The sequence below is a fragment of the Brienomyrus brachyistius genome, chromosome 4 (genome assembly GCF_023856365.1).
Source record: "Brienomyrus brachyistius isolate T26 chromosome 4, BBRACH_0.4, whole genome shotgun sequence".
NCBI classification, from domain to species: Eukaryota; Metazoa; Chordata; class Actinopteri; order Osteoglossiformes; family Mormyridae; genus Brienomyrus; species Brienomyrus brachyistius.
The window spans coordinates 20,585,092-20,603,676 of NC_064536.1; the positions used below are offsets into that span (position 1 = coordinate 20,585,092).

General features: G+C 44.9%; 2 protein-coding genes across 5 annotated transcripts in view; one reads left to right on the top strand and one right to left on the bottom strand.

Annotated features, from left to right (window-relative positions):
- The window catches only part of LOC125739605 (NACHT, LRR and PYD domains-containing protein 12-like), a 728,681-nt gene that overhangs the window by 618,599 nt on the left and 91,497 nt on the right, over nucleotides 1-18,585 (bottom strand). The gene's annotated exons all lie outside the window — the stretch shown is intronic.
- LOC125739627 (E3 ubiquitin/ISG15 ligase TRIM25-like) overlaps nucleotides 12,995-18,585 on the top strand; it is a 63,542-nt gene continuing 57,951 nt past the window's right edge. For 2 of the 4 annotated variants that reach the window (XM_049009929.1, XM_049009931.1), the window contains exons 1-3: nucleotides 12,995-13,612; nucleotides 15,871-15,966; nucleotides 18,289-18,522. In XM_049009929.1, the coding sequence (XP_048865886.1) occupies nucleotides 13,010-13,612; nucleotides 15,871-15,966; nucleotides 18,289-18,522 (933 nt within the window). In that variant the 5' untranslated portion in view covers nucleotides 12,995-13,009. The remainder of the gene's footprint in view (nucleotides 13,613-15,870; nucleotides 15,967-18,288; nucleotides 18,523-18,585) is intronic. The other 2 variants (XM_049009930.1, XM_049009932.1) reach the window with 1 other exon arrangement.

Here is an 18,585-nt window from a genome sequence, read left to right on the forward strand (position 1 = left end):
AGTTCCTCGGCGCAGATCCACCTAGGCGTCGGCAGGCAAGTGGGACCAGGGCGGTGCCACAGGGAACCACAGGGCTAGGGTCTAATGAAGCTTAGGGGCCTCTAGGACCAGGGCCAGGACTGGAACAGGTGGGAATAAGAACAGGCAGGGCTGGGAAGACCTACAGTACAGAGGATCGCTGCCAGGACTGTAAGGCAGGGGGTCACTGCCAGAGCTGTAAGGCAGGGGGTCACTGCCAGGGCTGTAAGGCAGGGGGTCACTGCCAGGACTGTAAGGCAGGGGGTCACTGCCAGGGCTGTAAGGCAGGGGGTCACTGCCAGGACTGTAAGGCAGGGGGTCACTGCCAGGGCTGTAAGGCAGGGGGTCACTGCCAGGACTGTAAGGCAGGGGGTCACTGCCAGGACTGTAAGGCAGGGGGTCACTGCCAGGACTGTAAGGCAGGGGGTCACTGCCAGGGCTGTAAGGCAGGGGGTCACTGCCAGGGCTGTAAGGCAGGGGGTCACTGCCAGGACTGTAAGGCAGGGGGTCACTGCCAGGACAGTCTGGTCTGGGTTCAAGGGCGATGGGGAACCTCCTGGGCCAGAGCAGAGACCAAAACAGAAGATGGGACAGGAGGGTACTGAAGTGCCTACGGGGCATGAACCAGATGTGGCACAGATGGCATGGATAGATGGAGCCTTTCCCAGGCAGCATAGGACACAAGGCTAGGGTCCACCCTGGACAGGGGGATTAGAATATAATCTCAGTTAATGAAACAAACTTGGTTTGTCATTTTTCGCTACATGTAGAAACAAATGGGTGAGACACAGAGGGAATGTCATCAGAGAATTCAGATGAGAGAGAAGGAGCTGCAGGAGCTGAGAGAGGCTGTGGGCTCATTCACAGTGAGTATGAACCTGAAGAGAAGATAACAGCTGGTCTGTAACCATCTTGAATCTTGTCTCAGGTTCAAGAGACTGCAGATATATAGACTTCTGGGAATTAATCATTAATATCACTGTGGGTTACTCTCGGTCAGAGGTTTTGTGGAACAAAGGTGTCAGATACCAGGGTTTACCTAACTTGGGGTTACAGGAGTTAAGCCTATTTATACCTACACTATATGATACTACAATACTATTTAAGGTCCACTTGAGCAACAGCATCTATTCCTGCAACTGAATGGAATGTAAGGAATGTAAACACAAATAAGACATCAATAAAACTCAAACCCAATGGTGACAACCAACCTACCTCACATGGCCACCAGTCTCTGCCAAATCCCGGCAGCTGACAGTGTATGAGCTTAATGAGGGATCATTTCCAATCAGTGCTGGCTGGGTTTCAGTATCTGAGGCATCCAGCATGGTGACACTCCAAACCCCAGCCCTGTGCTGTTTTTATACCTCCTGTCAGCTCACATCTCTATTGTACAATGAGGCTCTCTGGAGTCTCAAAAGGGGCCAATTGTAATTTACCGTCCTCTGCTCTCTGTGTCACCAACAGAGCTCAGCACAGTCAACAGTGGAAGACAGCAAAAGGATTTTTAATGAAATAATTTGCTCCATTGAGAGAAGACGCTCTATGGTGACAAAGCTGATCAGAGATCAGGAGAAGGCTTCAGTGAGTCAGGCTAAAGAACACATGAAGAGACTGAAGCAGGAGATGTATGAACTGAAGAGGAGACACTCTGAGCTGGAGCAGCTTTCGCACACAGAGGATCACATCCATTTCCTCCAGGTAACAGAACAGCTACTTTGGCAATAAGAAAACCAGAGCATTCAAATGGATGCATGTTCTCATTTGTATTTCAACAAGTCATTTGTCAGCAATTAAATTAATATTTTTAACACATTACTTCTCATAAATAGGGTTTAACTTGAGAGAGCAGATCTCATGTCTGCCCCCTACTGCCATCCTGAGGTAACTGTGGGTTTCCCATTGGTCGCAGGATGTGAGACACAGCATTCTCTCTACTAATGTCCCGAGTCTGAGTCCGATTATGCTGCACCTGACAGCAGCTGGAACGTAACACTTAGAGACTGAAATGCATGAGCATGAGGGTTTACAGGTTATACGCACAAGCATTTCTCACATCTGTGATACACTTACAGACAGCGGCACACAGGCAAACAGGGATATTTATCCCTCTAGAAAACATAGATATTTCTGTCTTCAAAAGTATAAAAATTACCTCAGTTCTGTCCCGTTTTTCTGACACACACATTTCCATTCAGTAATAAACAGATATCGATAGTCCGTTTTGCACACACACAAACACACACACATACAAACTGCCATCGGTATGCAGACTGTCCATTGATAGTCAGAGGACATACCTCACTCACACACCCTTTGGCCTCTTGCAAAATATTGGCTACGTCAATGCCACATCTTCATAACAATTTATTTTAGTTCCAGACTGTTCACTCATGCTGAACAGAAATTTCTATTCATTCACACACACACACACACACACACACACACACACACACACACGCATCCTGCTCTCCTCCCATGAAACTCGGTGCTCTGAGTGGAGCGCCCTCTGCTGCCCACAGCTGTTTCTGCTCCCATCCCTTTAATATGGAAGCCATCTGCTTGTGTTGATGTTTCGCCTATTTCATGCCAAACCTTCACATGGTTTTGTTGCCGTTTGTCACACATAAAACTTATGGGTCCTGTGGTGAGTCCTGTATTATAAGGGTGTCTTTCCTAGTGACTGATCAAGGGAGAACAACTCAGGCAATGAAAGCTGAGCTGCCTCTGTTATCTGGCCTGATTAACAAAACGAGATACTTTTGATTTGAGTTTAACACTAAGAGAGATTTACCAGCATGTGAGATTAATGGTGAGAACAGATTCAATAAGTAACCAGAATTAATACTATGGGCTGATATTTGTGCCACTGGAAACTGAAAATGAATAGTGTATGTTTGAATCTGAATTCCAGTTAACTTGAAACTGCATTTATCCTACCTGGAAAATGTGACGCTCTATACTTACACATTCACTTCTCACAATTCAATTTCAATTAACTGAGACGCACAATCCGGGTCCTTGAGGAAAAGTTATCGACCGCAAGTTCACAACGCAACTCATCTCCACTTACGACAGTTCTGCAGGGGTAAAGTGGAAGCGTGTGCCGGGGCGTCGCAAGACCATTACCTTATGATATACAGTATAAGAGAATAAGCTTTATATACACAAGCGATAGCATAACATTAACCGTTGGTCTGGTTAGTATGGTAGTATATGTGGTTAAATTAACGATTTCTGGCACTACTAGTTTATGTTAATATGGTAATCTAACGCAAAACTAGCTAAGGATATGAATTTAACTTCTGGTTTAATTTACGTTATGGCTCGCATGTTCATCTCGTGGCTTTATAGCAGTGTTTATACTAAATATCTTTTAGAATATTCATCTCGCCGATATGAAACGGAAATCAGTATTAATTTCTAATATGCGAGTGCATCGATACACGTACCCCTGTATCGATCTAAATGTACAGTTATAAAGCGGATTTGAAGTGCTACGCTTCTGGTCTGCTGCATGTCTACAAGCGCTCTCTGTGTACTGTGCTAATAACCGGGAGCATCAGTTGAACTGGCCTTTGTGCTCGAAGTGGAGAAAAAAAAGTGTCGCTACTGTATTGACTGTCAGAACTGCTGGGGGGGGTGCGGTGCAGGTGTAGGGAAAAACAGAAGCACCTCAACGACACTGTCTGTAATGCGCGCGCTGCCCGCCACTCTCGCGTGACGTGTGTCTACGTAGCAGAATACTGGCAACTTGTGAGAAGTGGTACGATAAAGATTAAAATATAGCAGTGCCGGTACAGCGTAATACTTATTACGTATATGATCCCGTATTTGCGCTTGCGACACCCCGACCTGCAGAACTGTCGTAAACGTGGAGATGAGTTGCGTTGTGAACCTGCGGTGGATTACTTTTCCTCAAAGACCCGGATTGTGCGTCTCAATAAATTGAAATTGAATTGTGAGAAGTGTATGTGTGAGTATAGAGCGTCACATTTTCCAGATAGAATAAATGCAGTTTCAAGTTCATTGAAATTCAGATTCAAGCTAATACATTCAGATTCAGCTTTTTCAATGCAACAAATGCAGATTCAAATATACACTATTCATTTTCAGTTTCTAGTGGCACAAATATCAGCCCATATAAAACTGTCTTACTAACACTAAAACTCATGAGCCTCTGTGGAAGGTGCAGGAGCTGTGGGGCCATTTTTACCAGTGACCGAACCTTGCAGACACAGGTGTCATTATACTATAATCTTGAGACACATTCACAGCACCCAGGTGATCTTCATTTCACTAATTCTGAGACTACTAGCACCAGTTGGCTGCTCAGTTACTTCAAAAGGGGTGAATATTTATGCAATCACTTATTTTTCATTAAATAATTTTCATTAATTGGCATTCCTTTGTAAAAGTCTGTTTTCACTTTGACAGAAAAGATTTTTTTTGTCAGTTCATGTCAGAAAGGCCAAATTGCATTGGCCATGATTTCTTTAATTACAGCAATAAAAGGGGAGAACATCCAAGGGGATGAATACTTTAGATATACTATAGGTACTCTGTGTAGTCTTGGAGATTGTGCCCGCTAGTGTAGTGAATACTGACCGACTGTGGGAATGGGAATGAGACTGAGAAAGGGGATGTGAGATGATCTGCTTGATGCTGACATCCCACACTGCTGTTTCCATGACCAAAGCTGGTCACCGCATGGTTGTTAAACACATAGGTCGTTAAGTGAGGAGTATCTAAACTCATCAAAAAAAAGAAACATCCTCTGACTTTCAACTGTTTTTACTTTCAGTAAACTTAATGTGTAAATAAATGTATTTGTATGAACACTAAGAGTCAACACCATACGACATAAACTAAAAATGTTTCACAATGTGTCCCTGAATGAAGGGAGGCTCAAAATCAATGGTACCAGTCAGTATCTGGTGTGGCCACCAGCTGCTTGAAGTACTGCAGTGCATCTCCTCCTCATGGACTGGACCAGATTTGTCAGTTCTTGCTGTGAGATGTTACCCCACTCTTCCACCAAGGCACCTGCAAGTTCCTGGACATTTCTGGGGGGACAGAATTCCTCCTATTCCAGGACGTACAGGGTACAGGACAGGGGACATCCTGGACAGAATGCCAGTCCATCATGGGATACACAATCACACACTATGGGTGGTTTAACTATGAAAATTCACTTAATTTATTGCACTACAGGTGAAACATAGAGTAGCTAGAAGAAACCACAGAACCCACACACTCTGAATGCAGGTGGGAAACAGCGCCACCTGCTGGTCCATCATGCAGAATAAGCTCACTGACCGATCATTAGCATCTTGTCCTTGCCTGTAAGGTTCTTTTGTACAGACTGACTCTCATGTCCCACCTGTGAACCTGTATCACAGTCACAGCCAGTACAGCAGATCTGCCGTGTGCTGAGGCTACTTACATGAGGCTGGTTCAGATGGAAGCTTCCAGCACACTGACTAGTGAGGCTTCAGCCAGCTGCCTTCTCCAACCACAGACACCACCTCCGATCCACACAGGGGATTGAGCCATCAAGTGCAAAATTATCCCTCATGTCTATGAAACAACAGACAAGGGGGGCAGAATATACCAGAACAGCAACACAAAACATCTGAGAGCAGCGGGTCTTTCCTTAAAACCATGTCTCACCGCTTCATGGACTTCTGCGAGGGGGCTGATCCTCCCTTCTTTACTCATTACTTGTTCTGCCTGTTGATGAACTCCAGTCTAAGAATGCTTTCCATTAACAAACATTTATCTATATAATGGGGTAAAACTAGGTTTTATAAAGGGGTAAAACCAGGCTGCACCTTCCGTTTGGAGCTGATTCTTAAGCCCTATGCAGTAGCCCTGAAGGCCACCACCTGCTGATGTTCATCTTCACCCACTGGGCTCGGAGTCAGACTAAAAACTTAATTACTAAGTTTACAAATATCAATGCCAGGCCGCTATGAATCTCTGTCAGGCTGAAGGTGACTGTGATGACCCCCCCAGTCGTATCTGCTTACTCAGGCCTGACGGGGAGATTGAGGAGAGCCAGCCCAGAGATCCAGGCTGGGTTTCAGGTCCAGCCTGTCATCAGATTCCTCTCCACCTTCAAGAAACGCCTGAAGACCCGTCTATCCAGGAGCAGCTCTCCCAGCCTGCACCACTGCATGTTCCCTGAATGCTCTTCATGTTGCACGTTCTGCTGATTTGATTAACAGTCTTATTTGGTTCTTGTTTTGTTAAAAGTTGTGTGTAGTTGTTGTGTAGCTCTTGCTCCAGTGCTGCTTTCAGTCGTACCTGGACATTCACTGGAAGCTCAGCATAGCTGCACTTATGTCCAGCCGACACCTTGACAGCTGTATGTTTTTTTAATGTGCTATTTGCCTCACTTGTACATCACCTTGGGCAAAGCTGTCTGCTGAATAAAAGAAATTAAAAAGGAAATATATACATGGGTGCAGCTGAATACATACAGCAAGTAAACAGGAACATTAACAGTTTGGCTGAGCATCTGAATGGCTGAGATGTGTGAGCTAAGAGGGTTTAAATATGGTCTGATTGTTGGTGCCAAACATGGTGTTTCCAGCATAAGAAACAGCCACCGTCCTGGGATTTTCACACACTACTGGATGCACTGCTGGAGGAAGACGGGTTACCCATCTTTCATGCAACCATGTTGAGGCTGTGAGTTTAAAGTTTGGGTCCAGACAGTTTGGCTGTTGTACCCTTCAGAAGGTCCGAGAAAAATATCCAGATGGATACATCAGTAAAATTGCAAACAAATGATTTGGATAATATGTCCGTTAGCAAATTTTTGGCAAGAACCGGCTACATTTAAAATAAGAGTCAATCACAGCCCATCTTTATAATTTATAAATGAACAGCCTGACCAAACTCTGGGCAAGATCTTGCTGAAAAGGGCCTGTTGTAACTCTTTCTGACCCACATGATACTGATTCAGGCTTAAGTTACCCGTAAAAGCTTTGATAAATGCTCATCCCTATTGTACAGCTCAGTGGTTCTCAAGCTTCTGACACTGCGTGCCACCATCACGACTGACGTTTAAATACAGAGATACCTCTGTGAGCCACTAGAGGGAGCTTGTGCACCATAGTTTGAGAACCTCTGTCATAACAGATCTTTGTGGAGGAGAGGAAGAATGGAGGATGACAGACAGGAATAGGCACATGGTACTGCAAAGGAAGGCAGAGATGTAAGACAGGGAAAGGAAAATAAGCAGCTATATGGAAATATGGAAAACATATATGTGTGATGGGACACAAACAGGACTACAAAGGAATCTTTCAAGCATCTCCTGCCAGTGGGTCCTCAGGATAACAGGGCAGGAAAAATCAGCCAGGAGGAGACTGGGACTCACTCAGTCTGCAAGGGGACATTCCTGACTGGGTGTATTGAAGCTGAAGAGAGACCTGCTTAAGGTTGATTTAAATAGTGCTGACCAGCAGGTGTCAGTAGAGTGCTTTTGGGCTGAGGTCCATGTCCTCACGTACTCATGTCCATAATACTGATACAACAATAGATGGCATGACAAATATTGAGATAACAATATATGGTTTGACCCCAGGAATGTTACACGTGTCTCTTCCTCCTGTTTCCCTCCTTTGGAGCATCTTTCGATTGTGTGTCACCCTTTCTATCTGCTTTGGGAGTTTACTTGTTCCATTGTCACTGCAGTTTACATCCCTTTGGATGCCGGCACAATAGTGGCACTTGCGGATGTCCACTGTGCTTTTAATGGACTCATGGACAAACACCCAGATGCTGCTCTTATCGTGACTGATGATTTTTTACTTTAAAAATGTCCTGCCTAATATGCATCAGCATTTACGAAACCCAACTAGGGGTGGAAATACAATGTAACAATGTTGTATGTCGTTTAAACATGGGTAAAAATCTGTTACAGTCCTACCAATCAGGAGATCCGATCATAATTCCATTTTCCTTATCCCTTTGTACAATGAATATTTGGTACTGGAATCCCAGTGACTAGAAAGATCAAATGCTGGTCCAGCCAGTCAGAGGTCACTCTGCATGAACTGCTCAATGACGTTTACTGGGAGCTGTTTAGGTCGAGCAGTGATGACATCAGGAGTTTGCGGAAAAGCTTTATTGGTGTGCTGGCAGATTCGATCGTCCCCTTGGTCACTGTTAGGATCTTCCCAAACCAAAAAACATGGCTGGACAAAACCGTCTGGCAAGCTTTGAATACTCGGACTGCAGCTTATAATGTTGCTCTAGTGTTATGTGTGAGTACAAAAGGACTTCTTATATTCTGAGGAAAGCCGTGAAGGACATGAAAGGGAGGTACAAGGGGAAAGTGGAGTCCTATTTTCACTCGGTGATGCCCAACGTCTGTGACATCTGACTCAGTACAATCACCAACTACAAAGGTAAACATGCCCCTGTGAATGGTACAGACTACCTGCTACCAGACCACTTCAGTGCCCTTTTTGCTTCCTTTGATGCAAGCGGTGCCAGTGATATCAGGGCTGCGTGTACTGATGAAGCCTAGAGTCTGTCTCTGGACGATCAGGCATTATCACAGAGCATCACAGCCACACGTCCCTGCAGCATTGGCAAGAAAGCATTCAGCCCAGACAGTATTTCCAGACGTGGCTTGTGGTCTTTCGTTGGTCAACTTGCCAAGGTGTTCAAACAGATTTTCAACTTGTCCCTGTCCAGCGCTGTGGTTCATTTCATTTAAAAAAATCCACAATTGTCCCAATTCCAATAACTCCCAACCCCACCCATCCAGTTGATTATTGCCCTATTGCCCCGACCTCCCTTCTTATGAAGTGCTTTGAGAGGCTGGTCAAAGATTATATCTGCTCCACCCGCTCTATGACCATTGGTCCACTTCAGTTTGCCTGCCATCCAAACAGGTCCACCAGTGAAGCTGTCCTGCATACCATTCTTACCCACTTGGACAGTGGCAGAGGAAACTACGTGAGTTTGCTGTTTGTAGATATTAGCCAAGCTTTTAATACCACAGTCCCCCTTAAACTGGTGCCCGATTACACCCCTCTGTGAATGGGTCCTGGACCTCCTCACAGGCAGACCCCAGGTGGTGAAGATTAGATCCTATACTTCAGTTCTCATCACCCTCAATATTGCCCCCCCAAAGGCTGTGTTTTAAGCCTGTATTCATTGTACACATAACAACACAGTATTGATTGCCTATTCTCCAATAAACAGAAGAATGCCTACCTGGATGAGATGGACAGTCTGACACTAACTGACTCTCACATAACACCTGTAAGAATAAGGTGATGGTGGTGGACATAAGCAGCCGCTGTATATAACCCTCCCAACATAAAAGGGGTCCCAGTTAATAGGGTGAACATCTTTTGATATCTCGGCGCCAGTATTTCTGATGATCTCACCCGGTCAGATAGTATACAAACCCAGATATCTAGAGCCAGTAATCAGCTTTACCATTTAAGGCAGCGAATGAGATTAAAAAGCTCACCAGCCATCCTTAGAGCCCCCTACTGGGGAGTGTTAGAGACCATCCTCACCATGGGAATCACAGCCTGGTTCGGTAGCTGCTCTGCCCTGGACCGTGAAGCTTTGCAGAAGGTGGTACATTCAGCTGAATACATCTGATTCAAGATTCAAGATTCTTCAATTGTCACCTACATAGTCATACAAAGTACAACACGCAGTGAAATGCATCCTGAACCGCTCTTTTGTAGACTGTGCAAGTTAAAATCCAATTAAGCTACAGTTAAAGTGCATAAAGCTAAAATGAAAGCAGAGAAGTATGTTCAAAATGAACAGTAACACAAACATAAAAAAGTGACCAGTGTGACAGTGCGGATATGGTGAGGGGTACAAGAGCACAGTGTACATCAGGGTGTGAGGTGCAGTGGCATGTCCAGGTTCAGAAGCCTTATGGCCTGGGGGTACTAGAGCACAATGTACATCAGGGTGTGAGGTGCAGTGGCATGTCCAGGTTCAGAAGCCTTATGGCCTGGGGGTATAAGAGCACAGTGTACATCAGGGTGTGAGGTGCAGTGACATGTCCAGGTTCAGAAGCCTTATGGCCTGGGGGTACAAGAGCACAATGAACATCAGGGTATGAGGTGCAGTTGCATGTCCAGGTTCAGAAGCCTTATGGCCTGGGGGTATAAGAGCACAGTGTACATCAGGGTGTGAGGTGCAGTGGCATGTCCAGGTTCAGAAGCCTTATGGCCTGGGGGTACAAGAGCACAATGTACGTCAGGGTGTGAGGTGCAGTGGCATGTCCAGGTTCAGAAGCCTTATGGCCTGGGGGTATAAGAGCACAATGTACATCGGGGTGTGAGGTGCAGTGGCATGTCCAGGTTCAGAAGCCTTATGGCCAGGGGGTACAAGAGCACAATGTACGTCAGGGTGTGAGGTGCAGTGGCATGTCCAGGTTCAGAAGCCTTATGGCCTGGGGGTATAAGAGCACAGTGTACATCAGGGTGTGAGGTGCAGTGACATGTCCAGGTTCAGAAGCCTTATGGCCTGGGGGTACAAGAGCACAATGAACATCAGGGTATGAGGTGCAGTTGCATGTCCAGGTTCAGAAGCCTTATGGCCTGGGGGTATAAGAGCACAGTGTACATCAGGGTGTGAGGTGCAGTGGCATGTCCAGGTTCAAAAGCCTTATGGCCTGGGGGTACAAGAGCACAATGAACATCAGGGTATGAGGTGCAGTTGCATGTCCAGGGTCAGAAGCCTTATGGCCTGGGGGTATAAGAGCACAGTGTACATCAGGGTGTGAGGTGCAGTGGCATGTCCAGGTTCAGAAGCCTTATGGCTTGGGGGTATAAGAGCACAATGTACATCAGGGTGTGAGGTGCAGTAGTATGTCCAGGTTCAGAAGCCTTATGGCCTGGGGGTAGGAACTCCTCCTAAGCCTCTCAGTCCTGGCCCAGATATTCCTGAGTCTCTCTCCTGATTTCAGAACCTAAAACAGGCTGTTGTTGGGGTGGGATGTGTCCTTCATGATCCTGAAGGCCCTGCTCCTATATCTCTTGATGTAAATGTCCTAAAGAGATTCTCTGAAACAGACTCAGAACGTGAAAAAGACCTCAAACTGAATGGACTGCAAACTGAAATCTGATTTTGAAAACTTTTTTGTCATGGGTCGTATTTAGCGCGTCCCGATTTCCCAGTCTGTGTTACTAGAATAAAACTTGTTCAACAGGGTGACAAAGGAGACAATAAACTCTGTGTCTGGTCTTCATGAAACATTTTTCTAATTCTCCTTTACACTTAATGTCACAATATCACATTACATTTAATGCTTGACTGGTTGGTTTCAGTAACAATCATGCCCAAACACATTGCAATTTAAAGAACATACATTTCCTCTTATAACAGTCGTTTCCCCTTAGATTCGATCATCCACTAACTTCTCTCTTCACAGTAATTTGCACTTTAGTTATACTCGTCCACCTTAGTGAAACAACGTGGAAGGGAAACAACTAACTGATTGACATAAAGCGAGATTAACCCTTATGTTAATAAACTGGTACAGTGTAACTTTTATCAACTGAGAAATATTGTGAAAGTTAGAGCATTACTTTTCTGTAAAGACACAGATTTTGTCACGGAGGGGGTCGTGTAAATAAGGAGGACACTGCTGCGAAGCAGGCAGGTGAAAGGGCTTTAATATCCTGCTTGCAATCCAGACAGAAAACCAAAATCCAAGAATCATGTTCGAGTTACGGGCAGCTGTTGGGCGATCATCATCAGCAATCAAGGGACAGGGTAGGGCTCGGGATCTGGGGATAGGCGGGTGTTCAGGTGATCTTCGTCAGTACTCAGAGGGCTGGGCTAGATTCGTCATCGGAAAGGCAGAACAGGGTCAGGGAAACGGGCAGGCGGAGGTACAGACAGGTAAAGCGTATAAAGGGACAGAACTGCTCAAACTCGCAATAGAATGCAGAAGATCTCGTGTCTGGCTGGTGTGCCAGACGTGAATAAATATGATTGTTCAGTAACCCCAATGAAACTCAGCTGACAGAGGGAGGTGTGCAGTTACCGGTCCTACCGGTTCCCGGGGCAGGCAAGGAGGGAGCATTTCAGCTGCTGCTAGACTCCCTTCTCGGGATACGCCAAGGGTGTGGAAGGGAAGTCCCACATGACGTCATAGGGGCTTCCTCGGAGCGGTCCATGGCCGATCTAGTCATACATGTTTTATTGCATTTCCAAGGTGTAGAATAAAGACGAAAGATGATGAGGCCTTTTCTGTGTTGGCTCTTAGACTTTGGAACATTTTACCACTAAGCATTAGGTAGCCATTTTTAAGTCGTGAGTAAAAACTCTTTTTTATCATTCAGGATTTCATGGTTCGTATTTTATGGTTGTCTTCTTATTTTGTTGTCAGTGCTTTATATTTGCAAAGTCCTTTTTCTTTTAGTACCGTTTTATTCTGATTTCTACTCTCTTTGTTTTCTTTTATAATGTTTTCTGTTTTCTTTTTATTATGAAGTAAAGCACTTTGTACCACTTGGCTTGAAAAGTTTTTACAAATAAAGGTATTATTATTATTATTATTATTATTATTATTATTATTAATAAAAGCTTAGATTCTATCTAAACCTGACACAGTCTGTCATTGCACATGCCTGTATGTTACACCTGATACCACTTGATAGCTTCAAATCCCATCAGCTTTTTGCTATAAATCTGCTTCATCTGGAGAAAAAAATAAACAAACAAAAGACAAGCATCTAAACTGAATCAAAGATTCATTCACTGTATGTTTTATTTTCTGTTCTATATTTTTACCTTTTTGCATTCTTATCAATTTTTATATACTACATCAAGTGTAGGTTTATAAATTGTTTGGAGAATAAATGATATGCCCAGTCTGCTCTTCTCAGTCTGACCTCAGTCCAAACCACACCTACTGCAGCCTGAGAAGCAGGAAGTTCCTCCCACTCTCACATATAAAAAGAACTGCAAATGAAAATAAAAATTAATGCAATTGAAAATGGCAGAAGCCAGTATTGCAGTTGATCAGAATGAGTTCAGCTGTCCAATCTGTCTGGATCTACTGAAGGATCCAGTGGCTATTCCCTGTGGACACAGTTACTGTATGAGCTGCATTAAGAGCTGCTGGGATCAGAAGAATCATGTTGGAGTTTACAGCTGCCCCCAGTGCAGACAGACCTTCACACCCAGACCTGTTCTGGGCAGAAACACCATACTGGCTGAAGTGGTGGAGAAACTGAAGAAGACTGGACTACAAGCATCTACTCCCACTGACCATTATGCTGGACCTGGAGATGTGGAGTGTGATTTTTGTACTGGGAGAAAACACAAAGCTGTCAAGTCCTGCCTGGTGTGTCTGGCCTCTTACTGTGAAACTCACCTCCAGCCTCACTATGAGTCTCCAGCTTTTAAGAAGCACAAGCTGACTGATGCCACTGGACGTCTGCAGGACAAGGTCTGTTCCCACCATGACAAACCCCTGGAGGTCTACTGCCGTACCGACCAGCAGTGTGTCTGTCTGCTGTGTCTGATAGATGAACACAGAGGCCATGATACCATCTCAGCTGCTACCGGAAGGGCAGAGAAACAGGTCAGACTGGAAATGCTCTTATATAATTATGAATTGTATATGAGATAATAATGAGCATGACCGCTTTGAAGACAAGGAAAAAAAGTCTGGTTAGGTAACGCAAAAGGAAAAAAACACATTACTTAAAAAATTCCTTTGATTAAGATGAAGTATTAACTACTTAACCTTCATCAGTGGCTGTGTTCCCAATGGAGCAAAACCATATCAACCTGTTACTCCAAAGTGTAAAAAGTTTCTACTGAAAATTCCTTCAAACAGCAAATCATGCAGCTGAAACTGAATCAAGAGATTCACCTACTGTTTGGATGAGTACTTGAATGGATAAAATGTGTGGGCTAAGAGATTTTAGATAAGGTGTGATTGTTGGAAAAGTCGACAGCTTGGAGAGCCAATGGGTCGGGTCTTGTGGTTTGTAACTGGTGCGGTGCTGAGTCAGCACCTTAGAGTAGGTACAGGGAACATCTCATCTCTACTATCAGTCTTCTTGTCTTACTCTGATTGTTTCTCTACACGGATAGAATTCTTGTCTCTCCAGTATGATGACCATCTTATTCTGCTTTCAGAGCACACTGATAGGATTCTTGTCTCACCGGTATTATGACCATCTTCCCCTGCTGTGAAACTTCATGAACTCTGCATTTCAGTGGCAGACATAGATGGGCAGTATTTAAATGAAATATATTTAAAGGAGATTGATCACATGCTCATACATTGATGCTGGTGGCTCCTACATAACTGCAGAGTCTATGGAAGTGCCCAGTTTGTGAATAATGACCACAGACTTCCTGTTGCTACTCTGAAGATTCAACTTAGGTCAAGCAGGCTACCACCTACTAGAAGAATGAGGTTGGATCTGGAGATCAGGTTGGATCTGAAGGATGAGGTTGGATCTGGAGATCAGGTTGGATCTGGAGAATGAGGTTGGATCTGGAGATCAGGTTGGATCTGGAGAATGAGGTTGGATCTGGAGATTCGAAGATCAGGCTGTTTCTAATGGGTCTGCAAGCAGTTTATATGAGGAACATACAGACTTTGTTGCAACTACTAATTCTATTGTGATGTGGGAGACCTTCTGTGACAAGACCCTGTAGGTTGCTGAGGGTTGTTTTGATTTTTTCAGTGTTTCCAGAAGGAGGTGCTTCATCTCCTAGGGCATCCTGGATATTATCAAGAGGAGTCGCTGTGCACAGCTTGATGGTAACTCCATTCTGTACCAGAAACTGAGAAGGATGGCTGTGAGGGCTCTTAGAATAGATAAGGAGGTGGCTGTTAGTGGAATCAGTGATCAAGTGACACACCATTTATGGTCACACTATCTATACCCACTTCTTGTTTACAGAGGAGCTGAAACAGTATGCACATCCAAATCTGTTCCTCAGAGTCAGGACAGGTGATGACACAGTCCTTAAGAATGACACTGCAGTTGTGACCCACTGAGCCAAGTACTTTGAGCAGATCGGATTAGCTATGAACCACCTGAGACCTTCCTGACACCACAAAGGTGGTGAACTACCTGGTGGTAGAGAAGGCCGCAGGGATCTATGGTATCCGGGGTGAACTTCTCCAGGCTGGTGGTAAGGCGGTTCTCTTGGCATTGCAAGAAATCTTTGCTTCCATCTGGGAGACAGGCGTCTTCCCAACTGACTGGAAAATGGGACTTTTTGGAAATGTTCCCTTGTTGGAAAGGGATACTGTTGGATGGTCGACTACAAAGGATAATATTGCTCTCAGTATTGGGTATGGTCCATGCTAGGGTCATCCTCAGTAGGATCACTTGCTCACCTACCAGCAACCGGAGAAGTCTGGTTTAATGCCTAAGAAGTCTACCACTGACCACATCCTGGCATTGAGGGTTCTTATCGAGTGCAAATGCAAATATTGGCAGAGTTTTTTTGCAGCCTTTGTCAATTTTCATAATCCATATGCTCAGTTGATCAAGCTGCCCTCTGGGACATCCTGAGATTTCATGGGATCCCCCTGAATTTGCAGGACGTCATGGCCGGCCTGTATACTGCCATTGTGAGTGCTGTGCAGAGTGGAGTCGTTAGAGTCCTGGTTCTTCCGGTTTCGCTGTATGTCTGTGACATGGATGCTATTCATTGATCTGAGATGAAGACTGGATTCCCTTAATACTAGTTCTTCTTCAGAGAATCCTTGGGTACCGCCGGTTTGATTTTGGTTCAAATCAGTGCTTGAACTGTTCAGTGAACTCCTCTAAATAGAAGAAACTTATTTAGTCATCTTTTTGCTACATATAGAAACAAATGGGAGAGACACAGAAGAAACTTCAGCAGAGAATCCAGATGAGAGAGAAGGAGCTGCAGGAGCTGAGAGAGGCTGTGGGCTCATTCACAGTGAGTATGAACCTGAGGAGAAGATAACAGCTGGTCTGTAATCATTTTGAACAGATCACAGTTTTATAGACTTTTGGGGATGAATCATATTAAGGTCACTGGGAGCTACTCTGGGTCAAAGGACTGATGGGACAAAGGTGCCACTTTCAGCAAATATCATAAATGTAAATGTAAATGTGCCATATAGCAGGGCTTTACTAACCTGGGGTTACAACAGTTAGCCCATACATTTGGAATCATTAATACACCAAAAAGTAATTTATTAAACAGAGACCCAATAATGACAACCAACCTGCCCCACACAGCCACCAGTCTCTGCCAAATCCCTGCAGCTGACAGTGTATGAGCTTAATGAGTGATCATTTCCAATCAGTGCTGGCTGGGTTTCAGTATCTGAGGCATCCAGATTCCAGATTTCCTTTATTGTCATTTTTTCATGCACTTTCGTACAATCAAGAATGAATTATTGTTCCACCTAGAGCAATGGCATAAATAGATACGTTAAAAAAACTAAGGGAACATTGGAAAACAACATAGAACCTACATACACAATACTCACAAAACATACAACCTGTAGTCATGGTGACCCATGGTGCACTGGGAGGGAGTAGCAGCATGAAAGGTCTTTTAACAGCATACCTTTCACAGCGCGTTTAAAGATGTAGCAGCATGTACTGTTAAATTTAAAAACTGTCTTTTACCTATACAAAAGTGCAATTGAATATGAAAAGTGCAAGTGGAAGATTGCACTAGTGTCTGGTACTGTGGGGGAGGTTCAGTGGTTCACTGGGGGGCAAGAGTGTTCATGGTCCCCACAGCCTGGGGTAGGGAGCTGTAAAACTTTCTGGTCCTGGTTTGGATACTCCTGTACCTTTTCCCCAATGGCAGGAAGGAGAACAGGCTGTGTAGGAGGGGAGGTCAGGGTCTGTCATGATGCCAGAGGTTCTACGACCCTCTCCACGGCCATGACATTTATATGGTTAGCAAGGGGTGGTGTTCTGTATGGCCCTTCCTATGGTCTATGACCATTTCCTTGGTCTTGTCAATGTTCAGGAGGAGGTTGTGGTGGTTGCACCATGCTGTCATCTGCTCCACCTCAATCCTGTATGCTGACTCCTCACATTTGCTGATGAGACCCACAACTGTGGTATCATCCGTGAACTTGATGATGTGGTTGTTGCTGAATTTGGCAGTACAGTCGTGGGTTAGCAGGGTAACAGTAGGGGGCTCAGAATTCAGCCCTAGGGTGAGCCTGTACTCACTGAGACTCTGATTGTTTGCTGCGTTTGTGTCAGGAAGCCCAAGATCCAGGTAGAGGTTCCAGTGTCCACCTTCAGTGACCTCAGATTCTCCACGAGTTGCTGTGGTGTGATGGTGTTGAAGATTGAGCTGAAGACAATGAAGAGCAGTCCGGCGTAATCATCCCGGTTTTCCAGATGTTTCAGGGTTAGAGTGGTGGAGGAGGGTAGTGGATATTGCATCAATTGTGGAGCGGTTCACTCTATATGCATGTTAGTGCTCTAGGACTGTGGGGAGGCAGGCTTTAATGTGTTGCATGACCTAACACTCAAAAGACTTTGTCACAATCGGAGTGAGAGCCACAGGACAGAGGTCATTCATGCAGGTTGAGTGGGGTTTCTTAGGCACAGGTATGATGGTTGTACTCTGGAGGCAGGTGGCACTACTGGCTGGTTGAGGGAGATGTTGAAGATGTCAGTGAAGACCTTCAGCTGTTCTGCACAGTCCTTAAGAACACATCCAGGTATGTTATCAGAACCAGTAGCCTTTCGGGCTTGACATTACAGAAAGCTCTCTTCTCCTTGCCTGTGGACAATTGTAATACTTATTCGCTGGGTGTTGGAGTCAATTTCTGCACTTTCCTGTTATTAGAGGCCTCAGAATGTGTGTAAAACTTATTGAGTGTACCTGGTTGAGAGGGGCCGTTTTGGCGTGTTTGGGCTTGTTGGGTGTAGCAGACCAAGTTCTCTGAGGACACTCAGCTCTCTCCCCAGTGTTTCTCATAGCAGTGGTTCTGGTTGCTGATGTTCAGGAGGAATTGATGATCATATACATGTTTCTTGTGAATGTGAGAGTTAATTCATTACAAAGATAAAACAAAGATACTTTTGTCACGATGCTAGGAGAGGCCGCCTCAGGAATTGGCTCTGATGCCATCTTGGATACGTGACGCTCCAAACCCCAGCCCTGTGCTGTTTTTATACCTCCTGTCAGCTCACATCACTATTGTACAATGAGGCTCTCTGGAGTCTCAAAAGGGGCCAATTGTAATTTACCGTCCTCTGCTCTCTGTGTCACCAACAGAGCTCAGCACAGTCAGCAGTGGAGGACAGTGAGAGGATCTTCACTGAGATGATCCGCTCCATTGAGAGACGACGCTCTGAGGTGACAAAGCTGATCAGAGATCAGGAGAAGGCTGTAGTGAGTCAGGCTGAAGGACACATGGAGAGACTGAAGCAGGATATTGATGAACTGAAGAGGAGACACTCTGAGCTGGAGCAGCTTTCACACACAGAGGATCACATCCATTTCCTCCAGGTAACAGAACAGCTACTTTGGCAATATGAACATCAGAGTATTCAAATGAGTGTATTTTTTCAT